Consider the following 13,471-nt stretch of genomic DNA (forward strand, 5'->3'; position numbering starts at 1 on the left):
TTTCTCATTATCTTGCAGTGCAAAGCATTCCAATACATCATGGAAAACAGGACTAACTTCTGCCTATATACAATAGGCTATGAAACACTCTGATTAACACAGAAGTAATCTGCTTACACACAGAAGCATTCCCATTTAAAAGCAAAGAACCAGAGGGCATAAAGCATATAGCCATCTAATTAGCAAAAAATACTTTCTTTCTCCTCTGATTCTGTGCTAACCAACTAAAAGGTTGAGATGTACGCTGTGCACCTCAACTGTCTCTGCTGATGGAGAATTTGACAAAGCAGATGTGAACTTGATCTACTCACCCAGAAAAATGTTGTCTGCAGGAGTCTCAGGCATGTTTGCCACCACTCCAACGTGAAGGACCTGCTGCTGCTCCTCCATGTGCTGCTCTCAGAAGACAGGGAGCATTGCTGCCACATGGGAAGGAAATGAGGTGCCATGATACCAAGTCTCCCCGTTTGTTCTCCCCTGTGAAGCTGATGAGGATGACACAGAGAGGATGCCATGGAGAACCTTGATACTGGTGCTCTTCCCACACTGGTTAACATCCTCTGGCCCCATGCATTGTCTGCACCAGAGAGTTGTGTTGCAATTTTGAGCAAGCAGCATTCAGGGCAGCTGTAGTGTCTGGCTTTTATGTACATACATGAATACAATTCATAAGAGGAAACAGGACTAAATTCATCCTTTTATAGAGAGGCACAGAACTGTTTGCAAAACTCAGTCCTCTCGGTACTATGTTGCTTTAAAGAAGCACCCACACAGCTTCCTCCCAGGGGCCTGTGTTAGGCACAGAAGGAAACAAACACAGATGAGATCTCCACACACTGAGAGAGCGAAGAGAAGAAGGCTGGAAGCCAGGAATTCAGCCTGATAGTAGCATGGATCTGAGTAAAACAGCAATGCATAAGTATTTCACTTGGATGCTGCAAACAATCAGGTTTTTTTTTAAACACATCTGTGTATCATACATACACTGGGCACCCACAAGAGAAGGTCTACACAGATCATAGAATCATAGAATGGTTTGGGTTGGAAAGGACCTTAAAGATCATTTACTTCCAGCCCCCCTGTTATGGGCAGGGACACCTTCCACTACAGCAGGTTGCTCCAAGCCCTGTCCAATATGGCCTTGAACACTGCCAGGGATGGGGGAGCCCCAGCTTCTCTGGACAACCTGTGACAGTGTCTCACCACCCTCACAGTGAGTGTGTATTTAATGTAAATCTACCCTTTAGATAATAAGATAAATGTTTCTTGGTAGCTTTTCTTCATTGGACAGTTCTGATTTCAAGATGACAGCAGAATTACGGTTTCCCCCACCACTTGCTGTTCAGGGCACATCCCACACTCAGTCCAGCTGCAGATGCTTTTTAATGTCAGTACATGGATCAATGACAGGACATGGTCCCCAGGGAACAGCCTGGTACCCTAACAGAAAAAAAAAAGGCTCGGGCAGCAAGGTATGCAGTGAGCCACACTGATGCACGACAGATTCTTCATTTCAAAGAGAAAAATCTGCATTCTTCAGAAAACAGTGTTCAAAAATTTAATCTTCATCCAGTTCAGTGGAGCAGCTTTATAATTTACAGCACCAGATAGAGCTAGAAGATGTAATGTGAAATATCTGAAGCAGTTCTTCCCCTGTATTAAAATGCACCTTGGGCAACAGAGCCTTAACTTCTCTTAACATATGTTTCTAGCAGATAAGTAAACAATTTGGACGTGAAATGAAAATTTTCAAGATAGTTACAGCTGGAAAACGTCATCTCACATTAGACTTTGGCTGGAGTGCCCCACTGATACATTTCTGGGGTGGTTTGGCATAGCTGAAAGGAAACAGCTTCGGAAGAATAAAAAGCTTTTTGTGTATAAGTTGTTGGATCAGAGATAGCAAGAAGAGAGACATCATTTTTACTTCAAAATTCTGAAAGTGGCCTTGGTGGGAGGACTGAATCGCGTGCCACAGCATGTGGCTGGATGAGCTGAGCACCTCCATTCTCAGAGAAAAGGGAAGCAGAAACAGAGGAGGCAAGACTGGGAACCTTAAAGGTTCCCGTGCAGAGAAGAAATCCACTCAATGCATTGAGCTGCATCAACATTTGGCTTATAACCATAGATGAAATCTACAGCCAAGTGCACATAGAACTTTACATTTGATGGCATCCACTCAGCTCCGTGAGGCTTTGTGTGCAGCAGCAATCTGCAGGTGAGTGCTGAAGTCATCCCGACACCACCACTGCAACAGCTTAGCGGCACGTAACAGACCAGCAAGTCACCCCCACTGAATGTTAGCACAGTCAAAATCCAAGCGGTCTCTTTTCAAAGTAAACCCATGCAAGGGATACTAAGCCATTCTCTGCAGCGAGCTCCCTCTCTGCCCAGATCCCTGACACTGGGCTTAGGGAACCTGTGTTACAGACAAGAGGGCTGTGCGTCCTCAGGGGGACCTTTGCCAAACGATTTCCAAATGGAGAAGCAGGAACCTGTGTATTTCTACTTTGTGTCATTAGGGTAGGCAAAGAGTATTAAAATTTGATGGTCTGGTGCTATGAATGCAGTCACTGACAGCTTCATATGAATAGCCAGAGAAGTACCTGCCATACCCCTTTGCACGATGCATGTGTTGCCCAGAGCTGCAGAAACAAGCTTGCCCCTTGCCTGGATTTGTTCCTGCATCTGTACAAGCCAGGAGCATGCACTGCCCCTTTGCTGCGCTGCCAGACAGCTTTCCATCACCAAATACCTCTGGAAAAAGACCAACAGAAGTGTCTCATTCTTCTCTAGGGCCAGGTGCACCGGAAGAACAGCCACATCTACTGCTGATGGGTGGCACAGGTCTCCATCTTGCATTGCACTAGTGATCCTTGCCATGTCTGTATGGCAGGAGAGGAACATTCCTGCATTTCTGATTGGTTTTTACACAATGATATAGAATTATACCAAAAGCTTTTTATATAAACATAAGATTTAAAAAGTGAAACCCCAGAAGATGGGAAATATGAAACTGGTGCTGACTGAGCAACTTAAAAATCCCATCTTTTCTTACCCAAGTGCATACATTATTCTTCAGGATTTCTGCCTCATCTACTGCACTCTTTTGATATAGTCTTTTGCTTTTAATATTTTAAAGTATAGGCAAATAAATCTGGGATACAGCATTGTATTAACAAAGCCATTTTGTTTAGCATGAGCACAGTCTATCGTACAAAATGCATCTGAGCAGCCATAAGGGAAAACAGTACAGCAGTGACTCCATGTCCTTCCTGCACCCTGTGCAAGATATTTACTCATTCATCTCTCATTCAAACAGGCTAACAAAGATGATGTTTGATTTTTAAATAACTTCCTATACTCCTTCTGAATCCAAAGATGAATAAAATAATTCAAAACCAAAGCATGAATATATTTTAATCAGAAATTTAAATTTTATTTTGTTCCAAACTGTAGGGAAGAATTCTTAAGTGGCTCACTATTAGTTCTTTCAATAGTTCTCAACAGCTTCTTACTATACCACATAAGATTGCTGAAGTTATTCATCATGCATTTTGACTCACTGGCCAATCTGACAGTGACTAACAGTCTCTGAAAAAGTGTAATACAGCTAAAAAACCTGACGTAACTTTTAAACAGCTTTCTCTGTGATACTGACATAATCAAACAGTGTTTTACATATGTCACTCTGTTGCTGCAGCTACCTGGCCTCCTCTCTGACTACTGATAGGGAGCCTTTAAGCTTGATATGGACTTGATGTCTTGAGATTAATCTCTTGGGACCATTCCAGAGAAATCATGATTAATTTGCAATTCCTCAAAAATGAAGTAACTATTTCACATAAAATACTTTTCACATTCCATCAGGCCCAAACTTCCTATTCATAGCCTTTATAGAAATGACTGGGTTGGCACAGGGCCCCCAAGACATTTAGGAGAAAGCCGTTTGCACAGCAGGAAGGAACATCAAAATGATTTTGGATTCTCTTGTATCTTTTCTTGAAAGTAAGCAGAGAAAAGGTGATTTTTGTGAAAGCAAAAGTTGTATTTATTGTGTTGGGGTTTCTTTTCCCCTCTGGATATTCACATCTCGGTGCATCTAATTTTCATTTCTCCATACCTTCATCAGGCTTGAGACTGACACAGTGAAAGCAAGGGACTCTGAGCCCTGAGACGTGTAGTTTGTGAAGCCAGAGTTAATTCCTAGCTAGCATGGCTGTAGAATTTTGTAAGGACACCTGAATATTTGATAAAGACTTCAACTGTTTTGATGGTACAGTCTACATCCCTGCTCATAGCTAATATCATCTGAAAGCCTCTTTTGAACTGCTTAGACTCTTCCTTGGGGAAGAGGGAAACATCATGCTGGAACAGACATGATGCAAGAGAACAAGTCAGGCCAATTCACAGGGGTTGCTGCATTTGCCCGGAAGCTACAGCCTAGTGAAAACATATAACCACCTTGACAGTGCACATCCTTCTAGAACTGGTACAAATAACAAAATGTTTCTGTATTCAAAATACGTATAATTACAGGGGCATAAGTGTCATAGCGGAGTAGTCTGTAGGAGTGCCAAAAGGGGGGAGAAAAATTGAAATTCTTCTGTATTACCCTTGCTAAGGCTTACCATGCTTGATCTTTAGCAGAACAGCACCCTGCTGAGCAGATGCAAAGATTGGAGAGGACATGGCAAACCATGCTGAAAAGATGCTCAGAGAAATCTGAGCAGTGAAAAGGCACTTTCAAGGGCCATGCACATTGGTTGGCTCCGAAGGGCTTCTGGCTAAGGTCAGATATCGCACCTAAAATCTGGCCACTACCCAGATCAGGAGAGGAAGGCACGTGCTCTGCGTCTTCAAAGAATCCTCTAATATCAGGGAACATCTCCAGCGTTACCTGCTTTGCACTGCACATCCAGGGCTGCGCTCCAAGCATGTGCAAGCCATTCAGGACATAAAACACCTACATAAAAGTTGCTTAGTTACACACACCTATGCCTCTGTAGCAGCAACACTTAGCATTTCAAACTACTAATTTCCAAAAGATCAATACAAATCTTCACCTAATTTGCAAACCATAAGGAAATGTCAAAGTTGTGATGCAGTGGGCAGAGATCGGGGGTGATGGCACTCAAGAGACCTGGAGTCACTCCCAGCTTTGCCACAAGTTTGCCAGCAAAACACTTCAGTTATCTGGCCTTGGCTTCCCCAGTCATAAAATAAAACTAACTGGATGTGCTTTGTGAAGTACTCTGAGCTCTACTGCTTCAGAATATCAGTGTTGTTAGTATTAATTACAATTCTTGTTGAAATATGAAAGTTCATGCTACATGAAACAAAGCAGTAAGGAAACTAGTTCGGTATAACCTTCCATCACATGGTAGACCCCCAAAGCACCAATTTCCATGGATTTGCCTTCTAATTACATGATCCAAGAATATAAACTATGTGTATGAATATCAGCTGTATGTATGAATACATAACAGCTTTTCTTCTCAGTCTGTCTTGCAGAATCATGATAAAACCAATCTATAGAATCCAGCTTCCACTAAAGACAGCACAATTCATAGTAGCTGTTAATTGCCAAATCGTTCTGCTGCATTACAAAATACAGAAGTAGTGTTACTATAGCTAGGTAAAGGTATAACAAGGCAAGACTTGTAAATAGAAGGAGCATCATTTGATTTACCTGTTTAGAGACATAGCTGTAAGCCCAGATGCATGGGCCACTTGCTATTCATTGAAGGAAAGCAGAGAGTTAGAAACCTACCAGCTTTCATGTGCACTGTCATGAACCAAGAAGGCCAAAGCTCTAGGGTAGGAGAAGACACTTAACATTAAAGATGTAAGCAACTAAGTAATACTTAGGATACGTTGGGCTGACATACAGACTGCCATTAACTGCAGAAACAGCAGTGGCAGATTAGGCAAGCCTAATTACTCACCTGGGGATCTGGCTTGCATGCTGAGGACATTAATGACACATCTCCCTGTGAGGGGAAGCGGAGGTGATCTTTACTAGAAGTGAGTGGCAGCAAGCACCATATAAACATTCCGGCAAGACTCTTCTCCATTGTTCATCCAAGGGCGACAATAAATTCTTATTTCCAAACTTTTTTCTTCTTTTCTTATAGCTACCTAAAGTTGTTCCTTTAAAACAGCAATTTCTTTTTCCCCAAACCTTCGATCCACTGCATACACAAGTGTCTTTTCCTGCTTATTGTGCCCAAAACATATAGAACTGAAAATCCTGTATTACCTACAGTGTAGTGAATGGCTCTTACTATATTTTAGCATACTTGATCTTTAAAAGAGAGACAAAAGAAAAAAGAAAAGCATTGTTTTTTTGTGGGTTTTGGTTTGTTTGATTTTTTTATCCCAATGATTTTAAGGTCTCAGTGAGGTACCACAGGATTCAGGGCAAACTCTGTCCCTTCTCCACCTGAGAGCCAAAGCAATGCCTCAGGATCTGTGATAATGCTTTTAGCAGAAGTGTTGCTTGGACGTAATGGCTGTGAAAAGTTTTGCCACTCCTTTATATGTGGGTAGAACAAGGAGTTTCACATACTTGCTCACGCAAAACAAGTCCTGCTCTGTATTTCTGTAGGTACTTCTGCACTCTGACTGTCACTTCCACCTACTCAGCATTGCACCAGGACCTCCATGCCACTTAGCAATATGGAAGGACGGCTGGTCTTGAACCCCAGCCAGAATCAATGTGCTGTAAACATAATTTTCCTTGAAATAGACCAAGTTTGCACGTGCAGATCCAATGGCAGAACATGGGAACAATTTCAATGCTAACAGAATTTATAATTGTCCTCTTTTAAACTTCTGATGGCGCAGTCTGAAAGCCCAAAGGGAAAAAACACTAGAACATGTAACTGTAAAGAGCCTGATGGACTCAAGAAAATAAGCTCAAAACTGATTCTTAGAGACCACTTCTAACTGGATCATATAACTGATTCACATTCCCCAGTGCCTGTGCCATCCTTCTGCTAGTCTGTGTCTTGATACAGGTGAAGCTGTAAAGATAACATAAGGAACCTTCTGCATTATTAGAGGAATATGAAAAAAAAAGAAAGAAACTTCAGCAGCCCTATCAAATACTCATTCCTCTACCTGAAATGAAAAAGATGATTATTTGGAGTAATGAAGCAGTTTTAATTTCGAATTTTGATTTTGCTCAGTGAAAGCAAATTCACCATTTGAAAGCTAATTATTTTCTAGGTAATACTATAGTACCTTCAGCAGAAAAAGAAAGAAAAAGAGAGGGAAGGGTAATAACATTCCCACTGTAAAGCTTTCCCCAAACCATAAATTCATTACTGCAAACTAAAATCTGAAGTCAACCAAAAACTAGGACATACTGGGCTTGCAGGTTGCAGATCCAAAGCTGTGGAGTAAAACTAATCAGTTCTTGGGTAGGATTTTTTTTTACTGCAGTACAATCTATAGTCTTGTTGGTCAAATCAAGCCCTTCTGAGAAAAGAAGATTAGAGACAGTTGTTTAAAATACTGGGAGGAAGCAGGATTTAATCTTTATTACTGACCAGGATATACAAAAAGACTGTAATGAAAAAGCAGTATTGAGGTTGTACTTGTGGCCTGAATGAAAGATGTTAAGTGAAGACAGGCCATATGCCTTCATAAACACTTTCCAAACACAGTTTTTGCCATGTCACGCTGATGAAGCCCAAATATGTATTAATATCATTCGCTTCACAAACAAAATCTCAGAGTTGACAAAAAGTAGCAAATTTGCTGGGAAATTAATTAGGTTTTTGTCTTTTTTGTCATTCTCACAGTATGGGAATGGCAATGTCACACAGGAAGAAATCTTACAGCTCTAGCCCTGCTTGGGAAATACAGACATGTATTTTGAAATATATATTGAAGATTTCAACTCATTACAAAATAATAATTTGTAAGTTAGGTTGACTTACGTGTGTCTGTTTGAACCCTGTATTTCTCAGTTGGAGAGAAATATTATGGGGCTAATCCTGCATCTTTGAAAATGCAGTTCACTACACCATCGGGACTTTTGCTTAAGTAAGGAATAAATTAGTGCAGAGCATGAGCCCGTGCTTAAATATTCCATTTAACTACAGAAATACACAAATTACTGAAAATTACTTCTGGTATGAACTCAAGGGTATCTATTTCATCACCTAAAGCAATTTCTATGAAACCTAAAAATTATTCATTTGTTCATTTGTTCATTTGCAGGAGCTGTTAATTTTAGAGATTAATTCCAAGATTCATCCAAGTATAACTTCCTACAGGTATTTGTTGAAAACTGGCACGTTCTCTTTTTCATTAACTCCAGTGATATGTTAATAACTTGCGTAGTTTCTCAACTATTGGTTAGTTCTAATCCAGAGTGTAGCTTGAATGACTAACATTTATAAATTTCCATGTAATATTGACGAAGTATAATCTTATAACCCACTAAGAAGTTTAAATGGCCTTAAGGACATACAGTAAGATATGAGAAAGCTCTGCAGTATTAACAAATAGATTTTGTTGCTGCTAAGATTTCAGTGCTTTGGAAGCTGTTTCTGCAACTCAGCACCTGTTTGTCTTTATTTCTATTTTTCCTTCTATTCTTTGAGTTAATTTATTTTATACAAGTGGTACAAGCAGGATAGATAAGAAGTTTAGGTTGACACGGTGTAAAAACTAGGAATTCATTGGTATTAAATCAAAAATACTAGGTTCATGAACTTTAAATATGCCCTTATATAATATAGCCTACCTGGTTTATGCATAGATAAAGATGGTATTAGTTCATATATCAAGGAACAGCTTTTTAACATGAGCATGAAACAAATACTCAGTAAGACAATAATATTTAAGTATTGTACTACCTGAAATGGAAAACTATATCTTATTTCAAAATCCATGGTTTTTATTTTAATGAGTTAAATTACTGGTCATCTTTAAATCCCTCATTTTCTTGTTTAGATGGCTAGTAAGGTAGTCATTAGCTAGATGCTGAGAAATAGCTAGAATTCCTATTGCTTGTGTGTCCTTTCTCAACTAATTAAATATCAACAAGATAATCCACTTATTTGCATTATAAGCCAGAAAAATAATAATTAAGAAAAAGAAAAAAAAGAAATCCAGATCACTAACAGTGGAAAATGCAATTAAGCTACTCAGGTGCAAACTGCTGCACCATTGTACAGCAGTGCTTTTCTTTCTTTAATTAACCAAAATGTGAAGAAGAAAATCTGATGGCTTAATAGCACTTTCCTCACTGTCAGAAATGCTTTGGCATGATTTTTTATGTTATCAATAAGTGTTGGAAGAGTTACTGTCATCACTTCTGTTTGTCACCTCTGTGAGTGACAGATTCCACAGAGAAACTTGCTGCTCTTTAGCAGATGTGAAAGATTAATATCTTATAACATCATTACCTTTTAGGAAGGATAACTATGGTAATAAGAATACATTTAATATTTTATGCATTCACAGCCATGTAACAGACAAGGAGCATTTATTCTCCTGCAGCATTGCTCTGGATGTGTATTTGGTTGCTGTGATTGAAAGCTGGGCAGTTTGTCATACTTACCATTTTTTATATTGTGGTGGAAGTAACAGAGCTGAATCAGTACTAAGGTATCATTGCTGCATGCACTGATGGAGTGCATCCAAAATAGAGATACACACAGATCTTGAAGCAGAGAGTCTACAAACCACGCAGAACAATTTTAGGGAAAAGCAACGTGGGCAACTGCCTGGGAGTCTTGCTAGACCAAACAGAAGCTGCAAAGCAAGTTACGTTTTGCTTAAACAGGGAAACTGACAGAATCAGGAGTGCACACCCTAAAGCTCTGCCTGAGTCCCTGCATCGCTGATGCCAGCGGTGAAGCCAAGGTTTCATCCTGCACAGACCTAAGCATTTAGACTATGTTCAAGCAAATTTGTTTCCCTTTACACCCTGGCATGCTCATTTTTCCTTCAGAGACTATTCCCATTGAAGCTAAGCAAGTTAAGGCTGCCTAGCAGCCATGAAGTGCTTGTGTATTTCGAAAGCATCCTGCTGTACCATGTGGCTAAGTTATCTGAACAGTTTACTTTCTTCCACAAGTTTTGTTGGCCCTGAATTTACCCATCTGTAAGAGCTCTGTGTTCTATGTGCTCCATGCTCGTGCACAGATATTCCTCTCAGCTTCAAATGTGGCACAGTTACACTGTAGGGGTGAGCAAAGAAACAGCAAACTTCATCCATGAGAAAAGAGTATACACTGATTATGAACAGTTATGAACTTACAGATTTTCGGCCATAAGGTGCTCAGCGCCTTCAGTTTTTCTTCCCCACTCCCTCCCTCCCTCCCTCTCTCCCTTTGCCTTTGCTCAGCACTTTGAGGGACTGCACCCCATTTATTTAAATGTTTCAGCCATCGGGTCCCTTGCTCTCTAACCCTGTGAGGAGCTTTCCACATGATGTTTAAAGGAAGACTCGTGAGGAAAGCTGAGCAGGGTTAACACTTGCCAGATCAAAAGGCATCAATCTTTTACTTTGCTCAGGAACTTCTGTTTCTGCTTCATGTTCAGTGTTCGTCAAGCGAAAGAGGGATAGGCAGAGAAAACAAGTGTGACAGATTCAGCCTACATCTTTCCCAGTTTTTCCTAACCCCTAACTCTTTCGATACTTTGTATTCACCGTCTCACTTGACTGACACAAGAAACCCACTGTAGGGAGAGAGGCTTCCTGTGCACTGAGCCCCGTTTCCATGGTGCGGAGTTTTCTACTTAAAAATAAATTCCTGTTTTCTGGGGCTACACGTACGTACAGCACTGGCGAAGCTGCCCCCACTCAGGACTGGGGGCCGAGGGCAAAGGAGATCAACACGTCTCCCATCCCAAAAGGCTGCCCTGCTCAGGCTGCAGCCGCTCGCTCTCCCCTGCGGCGCCGGGAACCTCAGCGCTTTTCGGCACGCATTTTAAGGTCACTGACCCATTCCTGCGGCCCCGCGACGCGGGGAGCCACGTCTGACCGGGTTTGGCCGCACTTTACACCCACGGCCGCGGAGCGCCTGTGCGGTGACACCCTCCTCGCCCACCAGCTTCGGAGCTGCTCCCGGGATGCTCGCCCTAGACCCTTCCGCGAGCCCGCTCCGCTGGGATCCCCGCATCCAACTTCCCGCGTCCCGCCACCGCGCACCAAGGCAAACTTTCGGGAGCCGCACCCGAGGAGCCCGGCAGCGGGGCGAAGCGGGGGGGGGCTGCGCCCGTCTCCCCGAACAAACGCCCCGCCGAGGAAAGCCACGGGCTGGGGACAGCCTGGCCGGCGTCGCCCGCAGCCCGAGACCCGGCGCTGCGGGTCCCCGCGGGCTGCGCTTCGCCGCGCATCCCGCGGGAGGTACGCGGGTCCCGCTGCCACTAGACAGCACCGGCGCAGCGCCCGGGGCAGGAGAGAGAGGAAGAGCCCAGAGGCGGCAAGTCCCCTGCGGCGTTCCTGGTCCCGGCAGCGCGAGCCGGTGGTGTCCGCGGAGCGGAGTGCGCAGGGCCCGCGGGCGGCACTCACCGATCCGCAGCACTTGCTGGCCGCTCCGGGGCAGGCCGGCCGAGGCGCAGAGCAGCACGAAGAAGAGCCCCCCGCCGCTGCCGCCCAGGGCCGGGCGCAGGGGCCACCGCGGGCTGCGGGCACTCGCCATCCTCCGCGCCCGCCTCAGTTCATGCCGGGCTCCGCGAGTGCGGGGCGCGGGCGGCTACCCCCGGAGGGGCCGTCTGCGCGCCGCCGCTCCGCGCCGTCCGCCCATGGCGCGGGGGCTCCGCGCCCGCCGCTGCCGCGCTGCGCTGCGCCGCTGCCCTCGAACCTCGCCGCCGCCAGGAGCGGAGGGAGGGACGGGAGGGGGCTGCTCCTCCCGCGGGGCGGCCCCGGGCGGGGCGAGGCGGCTCCGGGTGCTGACCGAGAAGGGCGGTGTGGCGGGGCATCGCGCACGCGGAGGGACACACACGGACTCACTCACGCACGATACCGCCCAACTGCTCCGCATCACGGCCAGATCCGCCCTGTGCAGGGCAGAGACAGGGACGGGGGCAGTGGCAGAGCTGCAGCGATGCCCCCGGTCCCTCCAGCCGAGCGCCCTGCTTTGGACTCTGCCCGCAAGGTTGGAGCCCCTTGGCCTGGGGGAAGCTTTTCCTCCCCTATGCCATGAGCCCCACAACTCCTGTTTGTTTACCGCCTGGTTGTATAGGGCTTTGAAATACAGACAAGAGGCGAAGCTGATGCAGGGAGCCCCTGTATGTGTGCAGCTCCCTTCTGGGGACGAGGCACGAGATCAGGCTGTGGTGAACAATACCTGGCGGCTGAGGGACACCCATGTAGATAAGCTGGGGGAGAGGCAGTGTTTCTGCAGTGTGTCTGGACCTCTACAGCCGGGGGGGGACAGGAGGTATGTCCCTACAGTGCATCTCCCCATATATGTCAGGAGGCTCAGCAAGGGATGCTCACCTGGGGTCAGTAGTTCGCAAAGTTTGAGTGGTGAGATCTCAAGACCGATTTGGAACTACTGAGCACAGGGATCAGACTGCTCCCTGTCCTTGGCTTGACCAGCGGACCGCTATCGTTTTTTCCCCGGTGACTTAACATTCTAAAGTTATTTTAAAAATCTCAGTTTAAAAGGTTCAGTGAAACTCAAAATGCTTTTGCTATAAAGTAAACATATGGATCCTGAGCTGAGGTGGAAAAAGAAGAAAACATAATAGGAAAATGACTCCCACCTAGCAACAGAACTAAAATTACATATCTGAGATCCAAATTTGAAATAATCCAAACCTGTTTATTTTGTATTCTCTTCCAGTCTAACTATTGTTCCAGAAATTAACTCCTCGGAGCAGTCTCAGCACATGCTGAAGTGCAATGGAAATGTAAGCACCTACATTATATCTCCCAGTCAGTCTCAAATGTTTCCTAAAAAGCCTGCCTATGCTGTTTACAGAGCAATTTAGGCTATTCAGGAGTTCTCATTACTGAGATTCCCAGCCAGGGTGGTAGTTAGTGCCCTACTTTACATGTCTTAACAGCACGTTTGACTTGCACCTTGGAGGATTCTTGCCCATGATGTTTATTTTTTTGTTTGTATATCTAAGAGGCACCCTTCCCTAAGGATCAGAGCTCAATTCACTGTCAGACACAAGCTCCCTGCCAGCCCCCAGGGTAACACAAATACTTTTCCCGTTAGCTTTCATGCCTTGTCTCCTGCTCCCTACCACGGTGTCAGCACATAGCTTGGCCTGTGCCTCCTCTGGGGTCACCAGCACTCCACAGCTTCATGTGTCAGCTGCTATGTTGGCATCCCTGCTCCAGCCCCACACCCCCTTTTCACATCTCTGTGTGACGAACAGCCCCCATCCCTTGCTCTGCAGGACATGCCCTAAGCGAGGGTAAGAGACAGGCTTACTGTGCACCTTCACTTGTCTCATGCATGTCACACCAGCTAAAAGTTATAATTAT

General features: G+C 44.5%; 1 protein-coding gene across 1 annotated transcript in view; it reads right to left on the reverse strand.

The window, feature by feature from the left end:
- GRIK1 (glutamate ionotropic receptor kainate type subunit 1) overlaps positions 1 to 11,857 on the reverse strand; it is a 168,549-nt gene extending 156,692 nt beyond the window's left edge. The window contains exon 1 of the mRNA XM_062622170.1: positions 11,540 to 11,857. Within this exon, the coding sequence (XP_062478154.1) occupies positions 11,540 to 11,669 (130 nt within the window). The 5' untranslated portion in view covers positions 11,670 to 11,857. The remainder of the gene's footprint in view (positions 1 to 11,539) is intronic.
- Positions 11,858 to 13,471: the final 1,614 nt, after the last annotated feature.

The sequence above is a fragment of the Pezoporus occidentalis genome, unplaced genomic scaffold (assembly GCF_034315485.1).
Source record: "Pezoporus occidentalis ecotype Australia unplaced genomic scaffold, CSIRO_AGI_Poc_V1 ctg24, whole genome shotgun sequence".
In the NCBI taxonomy this organism is placed as follows: Eukaryota; Metazoa; Chordata; class Aves; order Psittaciformes; family Psittacidae; genus Pezoporus; species Pezoporus occidentalis.